Below are 27,567 nucleotides of genomic sequence, written 5' to 3' on the forward strand. Positions count from 1 at the left end.
ACGTTAGAAACCTCGGCGTTGGCTCGTCAAGCGGTAGATCGGTATCGATACATCGGTATTCGAAGCATGCATCGATCGAAAATCAATATATCGTTTCGGTTGATAAGCAAAAGCCTATTTTAACGCGGTTTTACGAAGCCTAGAAGTCGATGCGTGCATATTAACATGGCTCGACGTGTGTAGGCTGATTTACTTATAATCCAAGAGGAGATTCGATGGAATATACGCTGTAAGATGACGAAAATTGCAAAAATTACGAAAACATCTGACGAGAGAGAGAGAGAGAGAGAGAGAGACAGGGGGTGGAGTCCCGATGCTGCGGCATGTACGAGGCGTGTCACTGTAACGAGCGTGCATTTCAGAGATTATCGTAATTAATATCTAATATTATCGTAATTAATGCGTAAACATAGTAGTCGGCGTGTTTCGTCGGTGGCTTTGCTTATTAGAGAGAAAGCGGAAGTTGTATCGGCAGAAACAAGGTTTGGTCGAGGCGAATTAACAAATTCATTGATTTCCATGCGACCGATCGTAGAAAACGTTTACATGGAATTACGAGGAGCAGAGAAATCGACCGTGGAGTCGCCATTAAGAAAATAACCACGTACATGGCTGCCCGTTCAGCGTAATTAGATCATTGACTACACTCGCGAAGGATCGCGGAACGCGGCCGCACCGTTGCTCGCGAGATCAGCTGAGAATCGTGCTTCGAGGATTAAAGCTCGAGTTTAGTGCTCGTTACACGGCCTCGCCGCTATTTTATGCCACCGCATGACCACATCCCTTCTCGTACGATAATTACGTCTCTCTCTCGGCCAACACGCGCCTGTTTCTTCCCATATCATCCACCAGACAGAACGTTCTACTTTTCAACTTCCTTTTATCCGACACCGCGTGCCTTTTTCTTAGCAGAAAGAAGCTCGGGAATCGAAGCGAATTGGGATACGGCTTAATGGGACGTTGTCTCGACAGGCACGTGTCTTTCGAAGGTTTTTTCGCGTTCAAGGCGTGTTTCTCGAATGGAATTTCACGTTAACCGTGCAAGGTTGAGATTTTATTTTTCTTCTGATCCGAGTTAACGAAGCTTAGCGTTGATTTTTATGGATTCTATACATGAGCCGCTCGAAACACATCGATAAACTCCGTAAATCGAAGGATACAGAGAAGGGATGATACATCGTCTTTGTTAAATTTACCATTGTTCGATTCGTATTGTCTTGTTGCGACGAACGACGTATCGTAGTTACGTATGCAATGAAATAAAGGAATTAATGAAAAGCGAAACTCGTCACTTCCGCAAGCTCTCTTTTACATAAATCGGAATATTTAATCATCGCGTAATGTTAAGAAATTTGAAAATTACTCTTTTAGTCGGATTACCGTACGGAGAAGAGATACTTGGAAGCGTAAGAGATCGAAGCATTCATCCACAGAGTATGTTACTTATTCTGAAAAAAAGAAAAAAAAAAAAAAGTGGAACATCCTTTCATCCTCGAATTTCTTTCGATTGGAAGCCACTCGCGGGGTCGAAACACCGACAGTTTTCCGCGGGGAACATTTCATGCGCACGCAATCGTCATACATAAATGTGGAGTATGTTGTTAATCGTAAACGTAGCATGATTACTATGTACACGTAAGTTTACATTGATTGCCGCGAAACGCGGTCGAGCCTGGCCCAAGGCGATCGCGTGTACCGCCTCGCATGGCCAGTCTCTCGAGTGGGATCCCCGGAGGTTGACCGTACAACTATAGATACAGTTTCCGGCGTGTCGAACCTTTCGTATGCTGTCGTATGCATCGTCGACTCCTTCCACCGGCTTATTCTTCTCGCACGGTCTAACGTGCCGCCGATTGTCATTTCGATCGTTGCTTCGATCGAGATGGCGAACGTTCGATATATCGATCGTAATAGTCGCGTAATAGTCGTTCGAAAACGTCGTCGAAGACGAGTGTTCGTCGTCGACGGGCAAGGATATCGTTACGATGGATTCGTGTTCCGTTCGAATTGTCATTCTGAGAAATAGAATATCCGATGATCGAAACGTATATACTCGCAAGAAACGTTCTACGTTTTGAAGAAAAGATAGAGTCTGAAAATTTAACCCGCGTATTTGCTGAAAATTGATACTTTGAAGCTTTATTATACATTTTCAACATTTATGTTCACGCGTAGAACAGCCTCTTCTCGATTATCTAGCGATATCGATTGCTCCAACGTATTCGTTGGAAACGGCAGTCGGTCGGAACGCTCGTCCGTCGTGGCCATAGCGTAAGAATTTGGACAACGATCTCGAGGTATCCATGGTCTGGGACAGTTGCACGGTAAGACGGGCTCGAATTTCGGAGAATATCGATCGAAAACGATCTCAGGAACGTTCACGGTCACCGCCGATCGTTTCGAGCTGCGACGCTGTAAAAAGCCACCCGATTTATCGTTTCCGTGCGATTTCCACCGAACGCTCTCTTTATTCTAGGAGGACTCACGGTACCATTCGAACCAACGGACACGTTCCTCGACGAGGAAGACGGCTTGGTCCTGCGCCTAGACGAGACTTCCTCCCCTCAAGGGGCGATTGACGTACCAGGAGACGACCAGGAGGAGGAGGACGTTACGGAGGTCGATGCGAGAGTTGTCGTGGGCACCGCAGACGTGGTGTCCACTTTGCCAGGCTTGAATCTCTTCCGGACCAGAGGTACCGTAGAGTTCCTCCTCCCCGCCGCCGCCGCCGCTGCCGCTGCCGTTGCCGCTGCTGGCCCCTTCTTCCTCTTTCTCTTCCCATCTGTCAAATTGGGCTTTTTACTTTGACTCATGCTGCCAGCAGCTTTTACTTTTTTTGAGTTTGACGCTGGTGCTTTTCTCTCACCGTTGTTGCTCGCGGTGACGTTCCTACTTCCAGCGACCACTTTGCTCACGGTCACGTTCCTGCTCGCGTCCACTTTTCTGCCCGTAGCGATGTTCCTGCCGCCAGCCGACGATATTCCTCCTCTGGTCTGGTCGACCCGTAGCTTCCGTTTCTTAGATGGAACCGAAAGTGCCTCTCTTCGGCAGGCTTCCTCGCTCGCAGCACCCTCGCAGGACCTCTTCGACTCCAACGAAGTCCCGTTCGAAGCTAGGCTCTCGTTTCTGCCCGAAACTATCACACCCTTCCCGCTCTCCTCCACCATTTGGCACTGTGGACCTGGCATCTCGCCTGGCCTGCACCTTCGCTTCCTCTTCTTTCTCTTTTTTCGCTTGCGACACCTGAATTTATCTCTGCCATCCTTTTCCTGTACCGGAAGAGTGGGACAGAGCGATTGCTGAATCAAATCGCCGCGATGACTGTTATGCCGATGACGAACGTTGTGTTGAGCTCCCAACAGCCGTCTTTGAAGAGCCTCCACTCGGTCCGAAGGAGCGACCTGAGTTAATACCCGCGCGTAGGCGGACAGTCTACCCAAATTGTGACCCTTGGCCTGTACCCTCCTCGGCTGGCCACGACGGTTCAATCCGAGGTACAAGGTTTTCTTTGCTGTCGACCATTTCGCCGAGCTGTAGGTGTTGTAATTGTGCTGTTCCAGTGTCTCGTTGAACACGCAGTCGTCCGTGTACTCGCGCTGAAACACAATATAAAGGCAGGGTTAGTTGTTGCTTCCACATCGAGTCTAGGGTTTTTCTTTCAGAAAAGTTGTCAAACGTGCGAAAACTTTTCCAGCTTTTTGTAAAGTAACAGGAGGAATGAAAGCTATTGGTACGGTCGAGATGTCGCGAATTTATTTCCAATCTATCCTTCGCGAGTTCACCGATTAGAATTATTTCGCTGTTCCGTGGGATAAAGTTTACGTCTGAATATAAATTGCCAATATTTTATCACGTACGTTCTTCTCTTTAGTCCAGCTTGTTGTTGGCGGTCCGCGATCAACCTTACGTAACAAGCTTCTAAATTAATGCCATATACGACGTTCCAAAAATACCAAATATCGTTGCTAAACGTTTCGATGTACGCTCGATCAGCGGTCCCGCGAGACTCGACTATCGCGCGACATCGTATACGCTGAAACGACAAGATCACAGTAGTCGAGTCTCGTAACGATGCTAATGAAGTTTGAAAATATTTCGGCCAACTCACGTAGAACGTACGTATAATCGTAAAAGGTGTCTAGCAGCGTTCCAATACTTTGCAGACCCTGCGCGTATAATACGTTCAATCTCGTAGATCGTTTCGTTTTAACAAACGTAAAACGTTTCCAATAAACGTAAAGCAACAACTTTATCGACGTATCGTCTGCAATGACATCGTTATACGTCATTAAATCGAAGGTACGTTAAACTCGATATCATCGCTAGCTACGATCGTCGCATACTTCTATGGTATCCTCGAATCGAAAGAATTTATTCGTTCCGAGAAGCAGGCGAAGATTTCGCGATCGTTATCAGTGACGTAGTCTAATTACTCGTCGTTATCACGTTCTAATTGGCGAGGTGCTGTGGTTCGCGCAACATCGCTTCTGTCCCCTCCGTTTAACAGGTAACTTCGTTTCGTCGTATTGGCTACTGGTCGGCCGGCGAAACGGGGCTAACGCGGGGTGAAATATTAACGACGCTTCCCGATGGAAGGATGTAAATTAACATTACGTATAACACGGAACCAGCTCGACCGGCCACCGACGACCGCACACCGAGCATTATGTTTTCGCCGGCATTACGCCGCGCTGTGATTTCGCTGTCCGCTTTATGGTAACTCGTTTCTAGACGAGCGAAAGCGGCTGTGTTCTTCATCGGCTCTAATTACAGCGTTTACCCGGTTTGCTCCGCGGAAAAATCCGTGATCAGCCCGTCGACAACCGTAAAGAATGCGTACGACCGGAACGAAAAACCGACTTTACGGCGCCGAAACCGCCCACCGTTCGCGTGTCCGTTTTTAATTTAATGCTCATTTGCCACTTGCCATCGTTGGTATATCATTATCTTCGTTTTCTTTAACGATCCAACTTTTTCTTTCATTATTTTATTGATTTTCCATCCACCTTTCTCGTTCCTTTCTGTACGACTAACGACTAAAATCGGTTACATCCGATATTTTTAAAGCAGTTTCAGCGATATCGAGTCACAGAGTTTCCTTGTGAATTTTTTATCAAATAACGGAACGTTAGGAGAAATGCTTGGATGCTGAAGAGAATTGAGAAGAACCGCTAAAAATGGTTTGATAAAACAGGTTTCTCTTTTTCACTCGGCAACATGGAACTTCTATCGCTTTCACGAAGTCTGTGTTCGCTATCCGTCGAAGATCGTTCGAAGAACGTTGTATCCGTTTTATCATTGGTAAAATATAGTATTTATCGCTGTCAATCTGGCAGAGATCTAATCTGGCTATTAAAAATAGAAAACGTAACTGCAAATTTTATATTTATGTTAGGAAATATCTATCGTGGGAGATCGACGGTTTGCCGAAATTTACCGAGAGCAAGGAAACACGATTGCTTCTGTGGGTTTGACGAGTCGGTATCGGAGAAGACAGGGAGCTCGCAAAATCGACAAGGAAGCCACGACTTCGTACAGTCGATTGGTTACGCGTGCCGCGCTTTAGGGGTTTCACGTTATTGAGTCGTAACGTTACAGACGTGGGCGAAGTTCAACGTTCACGACTGTAACTTTCCAAATGGAAATGTCGTCAGGAGGGTCTTTTTTTCGAAGCAGCCGCCGTTTTACGAGGGTTCGTAACATGCACAAAGTATACAAAGCCAACTGCATAGTTAAGCAGATATATTCGATGCGTAAACTGGTAAGAGGAATGAGAATTCGTCCAAGGTCTAAAGTCTAGTCTAAAGGTGAAGTTATTTGACGCAAAGAAGATCGTGGGAGACGTGGATTCTTAAAGGTTCCAGCGTTTTCGTTGCTATTCTCTGACAGATTATTAATTTAAAAGAAACAAAAGAACGAAAGCAAATACGAAGACAATTTTGTCAACATGGGACTTATCGACAACGTACTGAACTAGAAAACTACAGCCTTGTAAAAGGTCGAAAATGTAGCGGCACACGACCTAGAGGACTAATCGAGCCACGTGTGGTCTTGCCTCGGAGTATCGATATCGTGGGACACGCACATACTGTAATAATAACTAAACTCCGGGCAGAAACAATGTCGCCGCTACGTGGAACCGTCTAACAAAGGCGATTGGAAATTTACCGATACTCCCTCGATCGGTATAAATAATCGAACGCGATCGTAAGGTGATCAGTTTGATCAGTCCGAGTCAAAATACACTCTACGTTTTTAACAAAGAGTTATCTCGTCATTTAACATCGCACGACCAACCATCTCTTCCACAAAAATATGGCTAATCGGGCTCTTCGTACGTTCGTTAGCTACATACGCACATATGCGTATCGATCGATCCGATATTTCGTACATCGTACGTTCGTCACGCGTATTGTCATATCAATGGTGTAACAACGACATTACGTTACATCTTTAGCGATTAGAATTTGCATCGTCCGTTCCACTCGTTCGCGTGAAATTAACAACTTGCGGATAATGCCTCTAGTTTCATACGTAGCCCGTACGTGTGTGCACTGTGCGCCGAGACGAACGGCTACTATACTGCGAGGATAGTTGCGTCCAGACGCTGTTATGGCTGCAAGTGCAAAGTCGGAAACCCGATCCGGCTTTCATCTTTTCCGCATACATCGTTGGCGGGACTGACATTGATTCGTGTTTTATCTGAACCCGTTTGCGGCACCAGCAACACGCGTTATTCGATCTTCGTTCGCGCTTGTTCCAAATAGGCGAAGACGGAAGAAAGGAAAAGCGTTTCTTCGATACGTATTCCTCTTATATTCCTCGAAGAAACGTAATTTTCAGCGAGCAATCGATCGATCAATCGTATCGAGCTATATTCTTTGTCGATGGAACGAGGGCGGGGCTTACTCTCTTCCGATCAGTGTCTGCTTTCCGTGAAGCTAAAGAGCAAAATTTCCATCATTATAAAAATGCCTCGCTATCGAGTGGAAACTTTGCGGTTCTTGCAACGATGCAAATTTGTGTGGAACAGGTTTACGCAGTGTGTAATTAGAAAAAAGGATATACGCGAGATACGTAATCTCTCGGAACGAGATGTAATTACAGCGAGTTTAGAAATATTGTGGTTCGCTTACTGACAAGCAACCAGAATCTTCGATTATCTACACTTGCCAAGTGCGTATTAAGCGATCACACCCGTTTCGTTTGTCCCATTCCACGCTAATGTCCAACCCAAGTTATACATAGCATACAGTATGTGTACACATAGTGCGTTAACGCGTACTAACGTTTAACGGTAAGAATTGCGCACGGGTAATCGACTGGCACGATATTCTTTGGAAGATCGTTATATTCGATTTATTGAAAAATAATATGGGAGGTAAAGAAGGTCTTATCGCGTAAATCGTTAAAGACGAAAGGGGCAATTTTTCTACGATATTTCGAAATGTAACATCGCGTTCCAATCTCCGCCTAACGCGAGTCGTTTCCGTAAGAGATTCTTCAAAACGTAAAACACATAAAGCTACGTCGCGATAACTCATATGCGATTAAAATACGAGACAATGAATTTCGTTAACGGATCCAACCGCATGATTTATATCCGATTCGTCGCCTCGTTAATTCTTCAGCGGCGGGCTTGGAAAAAAGAACGAAAGTCCCGATGTCTGTTGCATACCGTCGTTTATAGCAGCGATAAATGTGGAATACCACGAAACAGTAATTTCATTGAGCTACGTGTGCATCGCGTGATTACAGAAACGATCTCATTGACCCTCGAATAATGTAATTTATCTCGCCGGATATATTTGCGCATTCGTGAAGGGTGCGAACCAGAAATAAGATTGTCCAATTCTGCGAACCAGAATACGATTTATGTACTTTCCTCAAGGGGGCAAACGTATTTGCCGTTCAACAGCCCCACCATTGATTAACATTCCTCACACTTTGCGAACCGATGAAGGTTGCTTCGTTCGTACGATTTTACTCGTACAGGTATCGATTATGCATAATAAAGTTTATCGAGAGCCGAGGATTTCGTTCGAATAGATAATCGAACGTCTGTGATGACGATAATAATATTAATAATAATGATAATTGTCGATAATACGTATAGCAAGATGTACGTGGCAGAAAGAATAATAATAATAATAAAAAACGAGGATAAAGTTGACAATGGAAAGTTTCGTATTTATATAAATCGTTGCGCTGTTATGTTGTTTCGAGAAATTACCTGCGAGTTTCTTACGTGCAATTTTGTATAATTTTCTTTCATTTTCAAGCTATAATTACTTTTCGTATCGTGGGAAATATTTAGTTATCAATTCTACGTTTAAACGTACTTTCAAAGTTTAAGTTACACGGTCGAGAGATACGCGCAATTGCCAACCGCGAATTGAAAGCGCTTTATCGTTTAGATGTAAACGATAAATGTCAAAAATGTCTTAAACCGTCTACGTCATCGGTCTTTAGACACTGCCTTAAAGATATTGCTTGTTTACATATTTTCTAATTAAAAAGAAATTAGACAAATTAAAAAGAAAAATAGCAAACGAAGTAACTTTTTACTCGCACAATTTACTTTGAAAAGTCCATTTCGGCGTATCGTGATATTCCATTACGCGTACTATTAATAGCAGACGATAAAATTACACGCGATTCGTGTCTCTTCGTCGACAATTTCATTATCTCGCATCTGGAAAGAAATGAACAAACGTCCTACTCCACTTTCGAGTGGTAGTGCACACGTGTATCTATTAATTGAGCTCTAACCATAGTTAAACTTTCTTCGACTATTCGTAGCTTCGATAAATGTAGAGCAGCACGAGATGCACTACATCGAGAAACACGTGTTGCACCGTGATTATTCATTCGATGATTGCGTTCACCCTCGAATTCCAGTAGGCGAGCGAGAACGAGCGATCGTGTATCAAACTTGACGCCTAAACAAACCTTTGTGTTTTCCCTGCGAGATTTACGACTACGACGAAAAGAGGGGCCGATGCAGCCGATTTTTCCCACTGTCAACAGCTTGAATGAAGAATGCGCGGGCGAAATTATTGAAATCATCGTATCCCTTTTATTCTGGAACCGGTCAATATACACGGAGACATGTGGTCCCTGTTAACCCTGTCCGCGCCAATGAAACTTCCTTCTGATCATGCAAGGGGTTTGCTTGCTAACTGACAATCCACGTATTAACTTTCACGTTGCAGGCTGACATTTAGCCATTTGAAAAGTTTACTTGCAAAATTAGAATTGACGTATGTTTGTTCGGTCGAGTTTAGGCGATTAAGCTTGTTTCAGTTTGTTTAAGCGCAGACCTCGCCAGAGATTCAATTGTTGGTAAAATACCACCGCTGAGTTCAAATCGATTACATTTGAGAAAGGAATGAAATGGAAAACTGTAAAAATAGTCTGTCTATGAAATAGTACGAAATAGTTACAATAAAATGGCGTTTAAAAGATTCCTTGCACGATTTTGTTACTTTCTTTTTTCTTTTACCAAGTAGCGCATCGATCGATATCTTGGGAGTTCATTTCGTCGTTAGTTTCGCTCGCTTACGATTAGACGAGTGTTACAGCACGGTAGTTTGTACGCATCTGACGCGAGTAGAAACGACTAACGTGCGCGTATTATTGACTTCTATTCCTGAAATTCTCGATTATTATCATTGGTCGTAACTACCTATCATCCTTCAAATCGAATCCCAGAAAGAACGCTAGATATTTCTCCTCTTGGTAGTTTTGACTTATCAAAGAATTTATCGTTAAATGCAAATTTCTAGTTTGCAACAGCGCAATTTAATCCACGACGCATTTCCTGTATTTGTCTAAAGTACTTTGAAACTTAAAAGAAACGTTCTCTCTTCCTGTATAACTTTTATCATATCCGAATTTAATAACAATACACGATTAATATTGAAATGTACGACACTATTAAATTTTTCAAACAAATTATACGTAACAGGGGATTGGACATTTGTTCGCGCGTGTAATTTTTCAATTGTTAGGCTACTTCGAAATCATTAAGACTCTCGATAAGACTTTCAAGTTAATGTCTCTTCTCAGCGCCAATTACAGTCGTCGATATCCCGTTTAATCTAGTAAATTATGGTAGTTGCATTGACTTCGTGTGTAATTTTTTGATCGACGATCCAGTTGTAATATATATCGATCGGCATACGGCGAGCTATTTTGCAGATATTATTGGCACGAGTGTGGAAATCTGTTCCTTTCGATACTTGCGGGTTAATAGTAGGTCTGTAATTAATGAGAAGCAAAGCTGCAATTTGTCAACTAAATTATAGTGGATGTCGAATCGGATTATAATCCCACGAGTGGCACACAATTACGATATCTACGCTCGTTACTGTCTAATTAGACGCGCGCCTCAGGCGGTATCGTATCCGATGCCAAAAATATTTCTATTTTTAATATGTCTAACGTTGTAACGTATCATCTGATCGGAACGTATGAAAAATACCGAAAAAATAAACAACCTTTCATGCGCATCAACTTACGAGTAAGAAATTACTATGATCGCAATGACATTGTACGTATACTGCAATGCCATCATCCTAGATTACGCGTTATCATTTAGTAAAAGGTTTCTCGTCTTACGAACAACGCTTAGTCTCGAAGCGCGAAAATCTTTTCAATATACGTACTTAACGTAATGACACGCTCAAGGCCGATGTAGTCGATCCTCTCAATACCGTTTACCACGTAAATTACGGTATAGATGATGTAATTTCATATAATTTCCCTTTCCTGCGCCAGATAGACGTTACATTTTTCTACAAATATATAAATATAAAAATATATATATATTTATATGTATATGTATATAAGATAAACGTACGTTATATAAATGCGACGCGTTCAACGATATACGTATACATAGGAAACGTGAGTGGCCAGTTTCAGTCAAGTTTGGGCATCCCGACGCGTTCTTTTCGATAGAACGAGATCAACTTCTACGTGCAAATGATCAAAGTAATCAGGCAATCGGGAGAAACCGGGAGTAATTTCGCGGAATCCTCGCTCGCATCTTCGAGAGCCGTTCAAGGATTAGAAATTATCCATGATTGCGAGGCGAGAAAGCGTCAGGTTTTTTGTAGCCTGGGTAGACCAAATCGCATTTAAACGCGGCTAATATCCTGAATCAGGATCGGGCAAAAGATCAAGATCGATTGATTTATAATAATCTGGCGTTCGCTATGATTATATTTTTTTTGCACTTCGGGCGACTCATTGAATATGCGAGTTACAGCGTCAACCACTGCGGGCTATGCTCATGACTTACGAGCTCAAAAGCGGAGTATGTACCTACAGTGTATCGTATCGATTACTTTCAGTTTTATGCGTGTTTCGGATGGTCTCGGATAGTTGGGTGATTTATAAACAAAGATTTACTTTTGACTTTTACGCGATTCGATGGCCAGAAAACAGTGGATAAATTTAAGAATGGCAATTTTAATATTAACCTGAAATTATCTGTTATAATCCGAATATAGTCTGAAGTGGGAAATATCTCGGTAAATTCGTAGACGCGAGTGTTGCAAAAATAAGTGATAAACCGAAGATTTTTCGTAAGAAACGAATAATATTATTAATGTTTTTCTTGATGTTCAAGAGGATGGCAAAAACACATTTAATTTTTAAATCAAACGTACGGAATTTTTGTTATTATCTATATATATAGAAGCTCGCACGTTACGATGTGTTAGTAGATCGGATCTTTCTTCGTCAACCAGGAGCAAAATAAACAGATAATATACACGCATGAGTACTTAATTAGTCATAAAACTAGATGGCCTTCTTAAAGGAAATCTGCATTATCAACGTGACCAATCAGTAACAGTAATTAAAGGATTTTTTAAAAGTAGTTACTCAAACAGCATGAGCGCGTGTTTAATTTAAATTTGCTCTATTTTTGAATCTCGATCTGAAACTAGTTGACAAATAAAACCAATTGAAACGATTATTTATCGTATACCATAGAAATAAATGGTATTAAAACAGGTATCTAAACAAAAAGTGAAAATATCCAGTCTTCCGTGGCATTTCAGTCTCTGTTCGTTTCTAAATACGAAATAGTAACTACGAAAATGATCTGCACTCCGTCGTACTTGGCGTTATAGTATTTCATTAATTAGGTTCGAGTTCGTTAAATTTTGTATCGTTTAGTAATAGGTTCCTTCCTGCGATTATGGAACAAAATATGTAGATACATACTATTGTGAAAATGAAACGTAGAAAACAGCTGGTAAGGAAATCGTTCATTGGAAAACGAGGCTCTATGCAAATGTATGTTTGTACTTTCTATAAGCGCTGTATATGAAAAGAAGAAAAGGCAGAAATAAAATTCGAAAAAGTTGAAATTAACATCGTTGAAAAAAAGGTACACGACCAACGAATTACCTTTCGACCAAGATGCATTGTCAGTAGACTCGATTATAGATCGTTCGAAGCAATTTGAGAAGTTAAGAGTCGCCGCGTCGCGCTACGTCGTGAACGAAGATTCGCGTAAACGCTTAATTCTTGCGGAGTAGAGGCGCTTCGACAAACGCAAAAACGGCTGCTGATAACCGATCTTTTACAAGTAATTCCAGTGACTTAAAGCGAGAGAAGAGCATGTAATTCTCGTTGAGTACATACGCGTGTTGTTGCCAAGTTTAAAGCGGCCGATCACGTAACTTCATAACGAGCCTTTTCCTCTGGCATACACGAGCGAACTTCGTGGCTTAAGCGCTGGTAACTACAGAAGTCAAATCGCGCGTTTACGTACATTTATCGGTATATACGAAGTCGTTCGATTTTAAAGCAATGGTAATTACTGTTATCGATTCGGTCGTTATTTCAGAGAACGCGTCAGTACGGCAAACCATCCTAGACGACTGCTATTAAATAGAAACTCCCGTTCCTCTCCACCATTCCGAAACTTCGTTTCTCCTTCGTTTCGTTATTTTTCAGCGAAGTATTAATTATTAATTAAGTATTAATTAATTATTAGCCGACACAGGCACAGCTAGTATCGCTAATCGCTAGATAATTTCCTTTAATAGGTAGATAAAACTCCGGTAAAACTTGAAAAGTTTATTAAGCTTGCAATTTTTACGTATAGCAGGTAGTTATACATATATGTATATACGTGTTTTATTCAATAAACAAAATTCAATTATAGCTTTCTAAATCTTGTAGAATTGCAATAATATATTTCTAAATTTGGTGTTAAAAAATGCAACAGTCGTTATCGTGCCTAGGAGATTCGCGTGAATGATCTTAATGACGATCTGTGAAATATCACGGCGCGGAAACTCTCCTCGAACGTTTCGGTCGCAAAATAAGTCTTTCCCCTGGACGACGGTATGAATCAATGTCGGCGTTAAACGTGAAAATGTCGTCAAATTAAGACGACAGAATCCAGAACGGGACGCGACTTAATCATCCGTCAGGGCGGTTACCTGTCTCCTTCCGTGACACGTGCATGAGTTGCGTGCATGCGTGCATCCATTGAACGATGTGCCCGGTTGCGCGTGCGCACAACGAGAATGCATCGTGTTCGAAGGTTCACGCGGGGTCAAAGTCAACTGGTTCCTAGCCCATATTCAGCGTGCAACGAATACCGAAGTGCAATTGCGTCACCGTTCCATTCTGCATTCGTGTGATCCCCCTCGAGCACCATAAATTACCCGTCGCGTCGCGTCGCGATGTCTCGTTCACCGCGCAGCCAACTGCACCACTCACGAGGCAAAACGTACTCGTCTCATGGCCAGGATTATCATTTTTCTGACCGTTCTTGCACCTCGTTAGTCTCGTTGCGTCTTATCGTTTCTCCTTGCGTTTCTTCGTGCCGCGGTCCTCGTGCACGAATTGGTTGAATCAGTTCGTCGATCGATGCTTCCGATCGAAACGAACCGATTTCATTACTTTACGACGTCTCTTTTCGTCTTTTTCGGAAGATCTTTCCGTTTGTATTCTTTTTTTCTTTTTATAGGAAAAGCTAGTTGGAAAAGCAGCGAGCGAAGAAAGACGCGAAATAATCTTTACGTTTAACTGTTTATCTTTCAATTGGTTCTCTATCGTTGCGCGAATTCGAAAGAAACGAAAAGTTACAATTTTACTGGATTTTGTCGTGTGGTTAATCTTAGTCGTTTATGTTTTACACTCAACGCGTATATCTTAGTAACGTTCGCGTATACGTATCGTTGCTGTAAGTGAATTGCCGAGTATCGGCACATTTACGAACGATACGTGGCATAAGCAGACAGATTTATTTTATAAATCACGAGTAACCGATTTAATCGGTTCGTTCCCTTCGTGTTATACCGGATGTATAATAAATCGGTAGCATTAAAAGATTACAGATTTGGTTCACGATCGTTCATCGTTTAGTTCGCGTTACGTTCGTGGCATTATCCGCACCTCGAGTATTACCTACTCATCGTTACAAATTACAAATTTGAAATAACAAATCACGAGGTTAATATATAGCAGCTAATTATTCGGTTCTTGAACGTTACGCGATACAAACAACGCAATGATAGCATCAAATAGAAACTTCCTCGCAGATTTAGCTCACGACTGTTACGTTTGTACCATTATCCGCACCCCAAGTGTTACTCATCGTTGCAAACTACTACGTTAATATAACCTGGCCCCGTTCGTTCCTTTAGCTTTGCTAATTTTTATCCCGTTCCAACACCATTATCCGCTATCAAGAAACAGAAAACGACCTACAACCCTTTTAATTCCCATCGAAACTCCTAATTCGTCCGCTCTCGAATAATCAAAATCCCAAGATCCGCGAAAGCAAAAGAACAAACAGATCCTTAACTGTCGAACGTATCAAGAAACCACGAACGCGTCATAAAGTCGGGCTGTACGTTGTACACGTGGGAAATCTTAGTACGGCTGTTGCGTTTACTCGTTCTTATCCCATTAAGAACCAAGCGAAATTATGCGTGAAATTTCCGCAAAACGCAACGCTACTACAAAAGTAACGAATAAAGAAATTTATCGTTTTGCCAGGTTAGGAAAAAGAACAGATAGATGGGTGCAAAGGCCGTATTTCGATGGCGCGTTTCATCGTGCTCTCCTCGTTACGTTACGTAATAACGACGCGAGCCAGGACGTCGCAAGTAAGCGATCAATCTCGTTATTTCAATGACGTGTACCCGTTTCCGCGAGCCGTTGCATGCACGCAGGTCGTTCGCAGGTGCATATCGCTGTTTACGTCGAACCTATAGAAAATAATGCCCCCGTTCGAAAGAAATCGGCTAATGGAGATCGTAATTTCGCAGTGCCACCGCAGCGGTGACCCGCTGTTTTACACCTAAAGGAGAAGAAACTTTACGACTTTCGGTATTATTATGCCCTGTTTACGATTTATTCTTAGCAGATTTATCTTTAGTGCGGCGCGAACTGTTCGAATCGATGCTTTGTGCGTGTGTATCGTGTTGCAATTGATACGCCGGGCTTGTGTTGTACGTTGCTTTAGAATAGAACCGATATATGTAATTAGTTCTGAGACGTTATTCGTTGTAGCGTAAATTAGTCGCAGTGTACACGAAGACGCGTGTACCTATACTTAAGGGAAATACGCTTCGGAATTCTAAATAAAATCTTGTCGTTGTTATTTAACGTTTATACACTCCGCATGTTCGATGTATAATTTATTTCTGTAATAAATAGCAGTGGCACGAAAAATGTACTTGATATTCGTTGCAAGGAATAAAATTAAGGAGTCGAACGACGCACCGTGATATATTTGGTTCGCAACAATCGGAAAATGGTGGCGGTGCATCGTAATACTCGCGGAAACTCATCGCAAACTCGTTCGCGCAATTAACTGTATTTTACGCGGTATCGAGGAACTCGGAAACTCCGTTTTACGCGCATATGTGTCGTGAATAGGGAATTTAATGCACACTAGTACACGGCCACTTCTCCAACCGTTGAGTAAAAGCTGTTACATCGCTGTTAACGGTGTCTGGACGTTTACGATTACCGTGATTTCTGGCCGGTCGAATTTTACCGTGCATTCAATTCTCGATATCCGAACGACGATATCTTAATGCTTCCAGAGCGTTCTCTTTTATTTGGGTTAGGTTTCCTCGCCGTTCAGACTCTAGCAAGCCTAGTGTCTCGCGGCTGATAGCGACCATGCAATTTCAGTACGATTCGACAAGAAATTCGATATTTAAACGGAATATCTATTTATCCAAGGTACTATTTGTTCAGATAACGACGAAGTAAGTTAAAGTTAACCTTTACGCCGTGATATTACGGTGGAACGCTGCTACGTTCCCCTTTACCCAAACATTCGCTTTTAATCCACTTTCTGTCAAAATGTATTCTCCTTCGCCGTACGAATTGACAACGACACGCCACATATTACACTCCTATGTATATATAACACTTACACATATATATAAAAGAAATTGGAAATCGAAGAATCTTTTTTATCGAATCGGTAAAGGTTAAGCAAAGTTGAATCCGAGCGATTCGAATTCAAGCAACTTCATATCGCTTTGCTAACGTTAATCTGATATTCGTTTAACTCGAAATATCGTTTCAAGCACAAGGAAATACATACGCGTGTGTCCTTCTTTTGCGAGGTACAAAGATTTTATTCTCTGTTCTCCGAACCCGACGTCGCTGCGGTGACTTGCCGCACACCGATGGTCCGACGCCGGCTTTAAAAGTAGCCGCAAAACTGTCGCTTCGTTTAAATTCCGAATGAAAGAATATAACGAAAGAATATAAAAGATGGAACTTGGTTCGAAGCGCGTTTCAAATTGAACGAAATAAGAGTAATTCACACGGTAGTAAACGTTAGTAAAATGGTTTCAAGTTTCAAGTTTTGTTCTTCAAGGTTTCAAGGTTCAAGGTTTCTTCGTTTCTAATCCTGGTATATTAGTCGTTTCTTAGTACGTATTAATTGGCTAAATTAAGTTTTAATTTTAACTTAATTTAAACCACTATCCGCCACAGGTACACGCTCGAAGCCAATTTATCCGATTTCGAACAATTTCAAAGTCGAGTTACTCGACTTGTATGAACACGATCTTGAAGTTAGGCTTTTTCCAATTCGAATGCCCAATCCGACTAATTCGAGCGAAGTTTTAAAAGACTAGAGAAATTTTCGCCGCGCAAACGTTCCCTCTGTTATTCGTGAACTCTACGCGGGTTCGACTTGTTGTGTCTGCTCGCATTTTATTGTCTTTGTTTTACGGTAGACATTCACGTTTTGTGGAAAATGCTCGCAGTGCAGACTATACAAAGAAACGCGAACTGGATTATTTCGTTGCTTTTGTTTCGTTCCTCCTTGCCTCCTTTTCTTCTTTCTTTCTTCTTAGAACAAGGTCTCGATGAATACAGAAGTGGCTACCCAAAGTAGTATCGTAGAGTACAGCGATTCGCGAAAGTATTTTGGACATTTACCATAAAATATATTATGTGTGTTATACGTGCAAAACATTCTGAAATTTTATTAGCGTTGCAACGTATAAAACGGTATCGAAACACACCGAATATACGTATGTTCGACGATTCTTTCTCTTATCGAGCGTTGAAACTCTTTACATATATATTGCTTTCGCGATAGAATCTCGTAGCAATGGATATAATTTAAAATACAAATACAAGATGTGTAGGTGCACGCTTAGATGTATAACTGAAACTGACATTTCGCCTATTCTGTCTGCGTAAAAGTGATAAATGTTACGCAACAATCGTCGTACTATTAATATTCGATATCCTACAGAGATATTGAAAAAATATTATTCAAATATACATTACGCATCCTGTATTTTAAAATTAATTGCTAAATCGTAATATCACAGAAATATATCGAAGTGCCCATAACGATTGAAAAAAAAAAAGATATTCCATTAGTTCTGTTTCATTAATAGTAATAATAAAATAAGGCAACATTCATCCGATAATTTTTGTCATACTTTTAATACATACAGAAATGATACCGTGTGCAAGTATAAACAGGACATGCTGTTATTTTACAGGTTATTTTAGTTAGTTATCTCGTTATTTATGTATATATTTATAACCAATCGAATCTCTAATCGAATTTCTTTCTTTCAATAATTTTCTCGTCATCTTTCGTAAAACGAAGCTATATCAGCGTACCAGCGCACGAAGTCCGTATATCTTCGAAGCAATACGATTTTTGCGCATTATCAAAAATATATTACTTCGTTTACGACGCGAGCTATCAAGAGTTTTTTGCGAACCGCGAACTTGACGCGCGATATTAATTTAATTTCCCGCAATTACGCAAATGACCGTTTTTCTCTCCGGGCAACATCCTATCGACTTAATTAAGAAAGAACAAGGAACTTTCAATTCGCCGACGAGTCTGAAATCCACTAAGAGAAAATGAGCAGCTTCGCGATTCCAACTTTACGCGTAAAATTATACCTGTTTTACGCTCGCTATAGTCTCACGCTGCTACACGTTACCTTGCCTTCGTTAATATTCTATCAATTTTCTTTTCGTCTCAAAAAGCATCCTATCGATGTACGAAACCTTCCACGTACGAAAAAACCATCGAGTTTCTCAAACGATATCCACAACGGTTCGTTTCTCCGCTACAATTTCCACAATTACCATCGAGGTTTTGTAAAACTTGGGCGATTATTTCTCGTAAAAAGTTGTCATGCAAATGTTCGTAATAGCACGATAAAATATATGCGAAGGTATACCGTATATATTTATTCGCGCAAAATATTTATCGTTTTCTATCACATTTTAAATTACGATATATCAACGGTGTCTCATAACGCAACTTGCAAAGAACAAACCTCAACCGTCAGCCGAAGCTCCGCTATTTGCATTCTCTTCGCGACACGGTAAAACTTCACAGACATCGTTTTCTTTGATTCAAATTAATCACTTAAACTAGTCGCGGACCACTGAATCCAGACTAGACGTACGCGTTAGCGAAGTTGTACGTGCGCCACGTGACAGTTTCGTAAAGTCCATCGCACTATTCACCGTTTCTATTCTAGTTCTTCCGACCGGCCATTTCTGCACGCGTCTGTGACTCTAATATAATTGAATGGACGACCGTTGCCTTCGTCTATCGCCTCGGTTTTCCATCCATCATCGCCAGAGAACCCAGTCTTCCGTCCCTTTTCAAAGGTACTTCGGTGTTTAACTGGGACGAGACGACATTCCAGGTTATCGTCCCCTTTTGCGATTAACCGTGTAATGGAAAGTAATTCGCTTCTCACGCGGAATACGCGTTCCTCCGACGAACGATCTCTGCGCTTTCCACCTTCGAATCGGAAAACTCCAAATTACAGAAACGACGAATTTCCCGGAATTACGATGAGACATATATATTGTTCCAAATGTAGGACGTAGATACGAGAATACGTAAGATTGTGTAACGTACAGGTATGGAATAAGTCTAATCGCTTTCAGTAAACGAAGTTCTTCGTATTCTATGCATTTGAAAAATGTAATTGATTGCTAAATATTTGGTTTCGCGAAAGAAGAAAGTTGATTTAAACACGAGCAACGTAATTCGCCTACAGAGTGTAAAAAAAAACCTTGTTTGCGAAGAATTAACATGGCTTAAGTATAATTTAATATTTCTTTGATATTTTGCCTCGTGTTACGTAACAGACACGTTCTCTTAATTCGTTGTATTCGGCTTTACGTTTGACAATAAAGATACGTAAAAGATACAGCGTATACATCGTATTTGTGTAACGTATCGTACCGTAGGATTTTGTTTTGCTAAGTTTGTTTGAATAAGGTGCGCGTGTGAGGGCAGTCTTATTCAACGGAGTTTCATTCAAGAAATTATTCCTAATAAATTAGTTCCTGCAAGAGAGTTAAATATTGTAACATTGGAAACCAAGTAATTATTTTTCTTGCATATCATTGACATGTTTCGGTAAAGATAAAAAATTTCAAAGACGACTTAGGATAACGAGGACAAGACGCGCGAGAGCTTAAGATAGAGTGGAATGTAGGCTGTCATCGTTTGAAATAGAAAACGGTACGCACTACGTTGAAAATTTTGTGCATTTCTGCTGTGTTTTTTAAACAAAGTGTAGACTAATCGCGCGATCATCGAACAATCGATAAACGTACGTACTCTAACTTTTACGACGTACCTTAAATATGCTACGTAATACTCTTAAATTGCATTATATGAAACAACCAAAAAGAAGTTTTTCAAAGGTGTGACATATGTGTGTGGGTACGAAGCACGATAAAACGATGAAAATAAAACGATATAAAAGCGTTATGGGTTGCTATTACGGCGAAGCGAGTTCTAATAAATCCAGATAGTCGTAAATTAGAAGATAATTAATCCGTTGTAATCCGTTACATGCTCGATAAAGTTGTAAAAATATATAGGTTTGTCGCATTACGCGTTATACGAAGCTGAGCGTTCTAGTCAGAGACTTTTGTTGCGTGGCAAATTCGTTCCTAAGGTTCTACACCGTGGAATGTAGAAATCTAGATTACGGATTAGATATAACAAATGTGAGAACGCTGAACCTAGTGCCGAGAGCAAAGCTACCATTATAGCTACTACATGCCACATACAAGAATACTAACTCGCCTTACAATTATCTCGTCTTAGATACAAGATGTAAAATACGAATATTCCTGTTATCAGTTTACTCGTTCGTTTTTAACGTTCGATCAACCTTCGATTTCCATTCTTTTATTTCCATCGCTCTAAACAATAAACGTTTCGTCAGACGCGATTCGTCGTATCTTCGCTATACGATATCGCTGTTTAACTCGATAGTTAAAACAAATGCAAAATGCAAATGCAAAATTAGACGATTAACGCAAACGTTAGCGTTCTTTACTCCACGCTAGCGTTCTTAATCACCAGTTCTAGCCATCGTTTTACGTAAGTAGCCGAAGAAACACTTTCTTGACCCCGGGGTCCGACGTGTTAAGCCGGCTAAAAAATCGGACGAGTGCAACAACCGAATCGTGTAGCGACTGATTCACCACGCGCAGGGCCAGTGGGAAAGGCGTGTGGTCGATGAACGAAAGCGAAAGATTTACTGTGCCCTAATCGCTGCATGGTAATTTGTGGAACTCGAGGACTCGAGGACTCGAGGACTGGAGGAGGCGGCTGCGAACAGCTAATTGAATTAGCGAATTAATTGCGTTATTAGACGCCACGGGGGCTAACCTGTACGGGCACGCATACCAATAATCATAAATCACCGGATTGAATTTTGAATGCCGATTCTGCAGGCTCTCGAGCCATGATACCGCTTCGAACGATCCACGCGCCTCGCACGCTCGTTTCTCTTTTTTCCAGCTTGCTCGCTTTATATCACTGCTCGGTAATTCGGAGGTGTTAATCGTTTAATAGGTGAGGCATCGTTGGTCGTGTATTTTCGGGGACGTAGATTGATGGGATGGATTCTCTGGACGCCTTTGGAGTCTTCCTTTCTAATTCGGTGAGCTATGTGACCGCGCCGATTTTAAGCCGAACGCTTGGGGATTCGGAAATCTCTTTGTGCGCCTTCGGTTTCAACGGAGAAATGGGATTGAATAGAGTCCACTGGATATAGAAATAGACTCGTTGATGGTGACGAGTTAGTTAGTTGGAATTATCGAGAAATCAAGGAAATAAATTAGCGAATAACTTGCAGCGGATAAGTTAGAACTCGACGACGATGATTCTTCACCGTCACAATAAATTCAAATAATATCTAAATCATTTTGCTGAGAAATAATCGATCTAGGATGTTCTCGCACAGTCGAACGAATATTACACGGCGAAACGAACAACTTACGAGTTGTCAACTTAAACGAAACACGTTGCGCTTTTCGAGGTATCATTTTTATTTCGTAACGCGTATTTTATTTTTCCATTCTGTACGAGCTTCTTAAATTACGATCTATAAATTATAAAGATCAACTTTCACCTACGAACCTAGTCTCGCACGACGTTTCGTATTGACATATAAAACATCCAAGCACTCGACTCGTATAACTCGCGTATTGTGTAATTAGAGAACTTGTCGGTTTCGATTTGTTCGACGAATTTTCCAATAACAGTTCGCCGTAAAATTTCTACTTTCCCTACTTTCTAAGTAGACTCGAAAATAACATATTTAATCGTAAATCAACGCGCGCCCGTAAATCTTTTTCGGAAGTGGCTATCGGTTTAACACGACAAGTTCGTTAATTCCTGGAGGAGATGTTTCAGTTCGCGCTACTTCGCGGTCAAGCATGTCGCGTAAATTACGAGATTGCACGAAGTAAGTACACCGAGACGCACGCACTGCACGCGAAATTACGCTGTTAGGCGAGTCTAAAAAGTCGAACTAGGACCGGATCGGGCATGCCGTGTATATTTTCGTGTTACCACGTCAAAGAAACAGCGCTCGTAAACTAAACGAAATACGATGTCAGTGTCTTCCACGCGAGAAGATACATTGCTCCGCGATTTTCAGTGGTTCTTAGTTTTGGCCATTCTCTCGCCATTCACTCGTCGTCCGATCGCCGCTCTATTAACGCGTAATTTACTTTCAGTATCGATCGACAATGTCTTTTTATCGTAAGACGAATATTCTTTTATTTCCTGTAGTTTTAGGAATAACAAGTTTTTATTCGCAAAGGAAGTCGCAGATACGAGACGCTGTGTAAGTTTCATATAACTTTCTATAACGGTCCTAAGCTAACATAGAGGAAATGAATTCGCATATAATACAATAAAACCTAGAAAACGTACAAGACAGCATACGTCTAAGCGCATAACGTATAAAATTTATACTTTAATGAGAAACCGAAACCAACCTTTTTAATACGTTTATTGTCTCGTATATCACAACTATCAACTTGTTTCTGTGACAGCGATATTTCTTCCTTTATATAATTAAATATAAGCCCGTACGTGCCCCGATATTCGTATTATTCAAAGAGATCGTGAACCGTAATTACCGAACGAGGACAAACATTTTCACCCCGTGTCGTAAACGTCCACCCGTTACCTAAGATATAAGCCGCAAAAAGCCGAAATATTTGAAAGAAGAGTGGAAAGGCGTATCCACCAAGCCCACAACGATACCGTTATATCATTGCCTGGCCCCAGGAAAAGAAGCCAAAGAATCGGAAAGAGAAAGAAAATTTCCAGCGAGTAGGTTGTTATAAATCTCCGGCAGAAGCATTCTTAAAATGAGACGTTACTGTCCGTAACCACGTTTCCCTATCGTTTTTCCCATGGGGAAGCCCTTACGAAAATTTGAGAACCCCAAAAAGGGTAAACGTTACTCGGGCCGAACGTCGCGTCGCCCGAAAGGATCCTCCTTCAGGATTATTTAGGAGCATTCCTCGAACGCCCACTGGTCACCCACGAGCCACGAACCGCCCGCGCCACCAAGATCAGGGGAGCCTCTAAAAGTTCGTCCTTTCGAGACACCGCTAAACAAGACGGAACGAGACGAGAGCGACTCTCTGTTAGGGCCGTCCACTCTCGATTTTCCACACGCAAGACGGATTACTCGTGCACGACGTACGCGTGCAATTCCGTTCCTTTGTGCAACCGCTCTGTTCTTATTGCGCTCGAGCTTCGAGCCTGTTTAATCCGGGTACACTCGCGTTTGCTCAATTTCGAAATACTCAACCTCTTTTGCGACGGATTTATTAGGGCCTCTATTTAGAAGAAGACAGTTATTTTATTTCTACTGTATACGTATCTGTGTATGTACCGTGTACGTACGTATCTATATATCGCCTATAAGAAAAGAAATATTTCCTTTAACGATGTCATCGTTAAGTCGTAAAAAGAGCTTCTTCCGGCGATATCTTATCCAAAGATGCAAGAAAATCCGTTAAAATCACGAAAAAGGAGAAGAAGAAACAACTTAAACGCGGACAAAATAGTATACTTCAAACTCGACGGAAGATCAAAAGCTTCCTCATCTTCGAGTTTCGATTCTCAAGGCAGGCGACCGCTAAAAATTTTCAATCAACGTAACTTAACTTTTTTATCTCAACGAAGTCGACCATATACCGCCAACCTATTGGCAATATTTCCGCCAAAAATATCGACCGTTCGATTTTGCGAAAAAAGTAGGGAAGGTCAAAAGGAAGAAAAGATCCGATTTATTGCGCTTCGTGGTTACAAAGGCTAAATGAAAGGTCAATTTCCCTTACTGTAAAATTATGCGTAAAAAACCCGAGATACCACCACCACCCGTACGGTCTTTTCATAGTAAAGTGATAAGGATCGATCACTTTCCAAAGAAAAGCATCTTAAAAAAGATACTTTTACTTCACGCCTATACTTTCCTCTCAACTTCGTTCAAATGTTCCAATTTTACGACTGTACACTGCGCTACCTCGTATATCGGTTCCGCGTTAATATTAATCTTAACTGGCCACAATAACGATTCTGTAACTCAAGATGAACGAAAAACCAAGTCGATAACCGTCAGAGAGGTGCATTTTCTTTTACGATGTTCTCGTGCGCGGTGATTGAGAAAAAACGTGACTGGAAACAAAAAATAATCGGTTTACCAACGGAACCAGCAACGTTACTTGCGGTAGGTCTTACATGCATGGAACACCAACGATCCCGACGAACGAGAGCAAACGTTCAACGCGGAGAAACACTAATTTTCCATTAAATGCCCCATGGGAAATTCACATGTGCCTCGAAATTTTTTTTGGAAAAAATATCCATCACTCACGCTGCGCCGATCGGTTTCAACGTTTCATCAGCATCGTAATGGCGATTATATTGGTATCTAAAATTTGAAGCAGAGCTAAAAATGTGTTGCACGCGTACAAAGTGCCCTTTCTTCGAAATTTCAATTTATCGATCATCGAATATCGACTACGTTAAAGAAGAACAAAGTACTAGCAATACGTGTACGCATAAAGGGATAGAAGTCTTGGTTTTCATGGTTGTTCGAAACTTTCGTGACGTCCAGTACCGTTGCACGTGACATAAGTTGTCTAGCGAACGAGAACGAAACTGAGAAAAGATGGTTTCGCTGTTGGCGAGGCGCACGAGTTAGACACCGGCGGATATATTTATGTGACACCATGGCCGATAAGGCCAACAGCCAATTAAACTTGAAAGCCAGCCGAACCTCGAGGAACAACCCCCCGCTGCCGTTTGACGCGACTTCAATCACCCGATCAGCTTTTCACTTGCGGCCTTTTGTTTCCCTTTCACCACGCCCCTGCGATGTTCTTGTCACGAGATGATCCTCCGGGACCCTTCCGACTCTTCTTACGAACACGATTTCTCGAGGAGGTTTCTTGATATAGAGGTATACGTTCGAGGATTGGGTTTCCATTGCTCGGTTTCACGCTATGTAAAAATATCACACGCGTCAAAACGTCTGGTTTCGGATTTTTCGTTCACACACTCATCGAGAACATACAAACGTTCTTTACGGAGAATTTATGCTAATTTTTATTGAGACGCAACCATGCACGATGCAAGTACACGATCATTTACAAGTTTAGCCACACGGTTCAGCCACATTTTTAGCAACAACGTACCAACGTCGATGAAATCTACGAATCAACGAAAGTTTGACGAACAGAGGCGATATTTACTTAACGTTTATTCAAAGCGGTATTTGGGAGACTGTGTAGGATATGCGAGATTTGACTGGAAAGTAGCCGGCGAAAATACGCATTGATACGTAAAAGCGGAGGAAGAAATAACGAGCCTTTGAAACGAGAGTTCAGGATTTTTTTGATCAACTTCAAAAATTATTCGTAGAACTAATATGAACTTATCGCGGGTAATTCCTAAGTATTCTTCGTTGGTATCTTGAAACGTTTCGAATTTAGTAAAAGAGAACGTATAATTTCATCGATATTCGAACGGTCTATCTAATATTAAGTTACATATACTTTAATACAGAAAGAATTTATGAATTCGTTTTTCTTGTTACGATGACAAGTTAAGAGCTGCTCGACGGAAAGAAAAGAAAATAACATAGAAACCAAGTCTGACGTTTGATATAAAACACGTACGAGACAACGTCGCGCGAAAGGAATCATATTAACTTTCTCCCCCCGAAATTCCAGAAAGCCAAAATTCGCGAACAACCTTGAACGTTCTCGAGGCGGAGTGGTGTTTCATTGTCAGAAGAAAGGAAAAAGCGAAAGGTGCGCTAAAAACCGCCCACGCCAACCGATTCACGAGCATCGTCCGGCTCGTTCAGCCGAGCTACAATCCGGGCTGCTGAAGCTGAAACACGATAACGTAATCCGGTTATTCGGCGATTTTCATCCGGAAACATCGCATCGGTGGCATTAACGGCCATTCTCGCAGCACCGGCTCGTTATCTTCGAGCGGACGTTCGACTACGAGTATCCTGTCGGTGCGTTACATCTATTACAGGGTTTTTATCGTCAACCTTCTCCTCTAGCTTTTAAACGTCAGAGCCTTTGTCAGGTCCCGACGCGACCAAATGAAGAAATTTCCACAATGGGCAAAGGAAACGCGACTTGGAGAAAGAAATTTAAACGAGGAAAGAAGAGGATAAGTTTATCGCGCTGGTCGATATTTATTCCGTGCATTTCATTTTATTGAGCCAACGAGGATCCTTGGCCCGCGAGTCTCCTCGCGCCTTAACTTCTTCTCGGTGTTTTCGAGCGCCATAACCACACGACCCTACTCTATCTCGCTCTTTGCTCGACCCTTCTCGCGTTAATTTATACGCACCTACTTCCTGCCGCGATAAGCGAGTCTGTCTCTCGTGTCTCGTCTCGTCTCGTCTCGTCTCGTCTCGTCATATCGCATCGTAGGAACTTCGCTTTCGACGCGCTCATCGCGTGGGCTGAAAATCGTTTCGTGAATGCCGCGTGATCCTCCTGACGTCTCATCTCGCGGCACTTTTGTCGTATCATACGTTCCATAACGAAATAGTAGCAAAACGAAGAGTTCAAGCGGCAAGCGTAAACGATGCGAGCGACGAATGCTTAAAAATAGATTCTTACTTTGATCGAAGATAATCTAATTTTAATGGAACTGGTCAGCAACGCTGACACGACTAACCGTCAGAATTTTGTAACTATTTCATCAACGACGTAAAGAACGACGTTTTGATTCGACAAAACAACGGTCCTTTATCGTCACGCGGAACACCTAGCGAGAGAAATTGTTGAACTCTGTGTTTGAACTTAAAGATCGTCGATAGTTTGGAGACTATCATTCATCTATTCGAAGAAGAAGATCAAGTTTGCTTTAACGTGCAGTTACTATACGATATGAATCTTTTCTGGCACTGATGCGATATTTAAATTAATTTTTCTTTCATTTATTAAATTCACAAAAAAAAAGGAAAAGAGTTATAGATACCGAATTACAGGTAGACGAGGTTATACAGGACACGAAACATAGTCATTTATACGTATCATGCGACGGGAGATATTAGAAGCGATAAATAAGCTCAAGTTGATACGTAGTAATAACATATAGTTTATACAGATAATAAATACAGTTCAATTAATATGAAGAAGTAGAATCGAATTCTGAGTGCTTTGACCATTAGGAAGTAGCACAATTTGTTGCAAGTT

General features: G+C 41.5%; 2 protein-coding genes across 3 annotated transcripts in view; both read right to left on the bottom strand.

Moving 5' to 3' along the window:
* Nucleotides 1-2,694, bottom strand: part of LOC138184629 (calcium uptake protein 3, mitochondrial) — a 40,343-nt gene extending 37,649 nt beyond the window's left edge. Inside the window, exon 1 of the mRNA XM_069122736.1 lies at nucleotides 2,585-2,694. The gene's annotated coding sequence lies outside the window, so the exon portion shown is untranslated. The remainder of the gene's footprint in view (nucleotides 1-2,584) is intronic.
* LOC138184627 (fibroblast growth factor branchless) overlaps nucleotides 1,453-27,567 on the bottom strand; it is a 214,301-nt gene continuing 188,186 nt past the window's right edge. The window contains exons 5-7 of one of the 2 annotated variants that reach the window (XM_069122732.1): nucleotides 2,867-3,596; nucleotides 2,492-2,795; nucleotides 1,453-2,412 (exon numbers count right to left, since the gene is read on the bottom strand). In XM_069122732.1, coding sequence (XP_068978833.1) covers nucleotides 2,545-2,795; nucleotides 2,867-3,596 — 981 coding nt within the window. In that variant the 3' untranslated portion in view covers nucleotides 1,453-2,412; nucleotides 2,492-2,544. Of the gene's footprint in view, nucleotides 2,413-2,491; nucleotides 3,597-27,567 lie in introns of both variants that reach the window. The other variant, XM_069122731.1, reaches the window with a different exon arrangement.

This window comes from Bombus flavifrons, chromosome 11, assembly GCF_040668555.2.
Source record: "Bombus flavifrons isolate JBK064 chromosome 11, iyBomFlav1_principal, whole genome shotgun sequence".
Lineage (NCBI taxonomy): Eukaryota > Metazoa > Arthropoda > Insecta > Hymenoptera > Apidae > Bombus > Bombus flavifrons.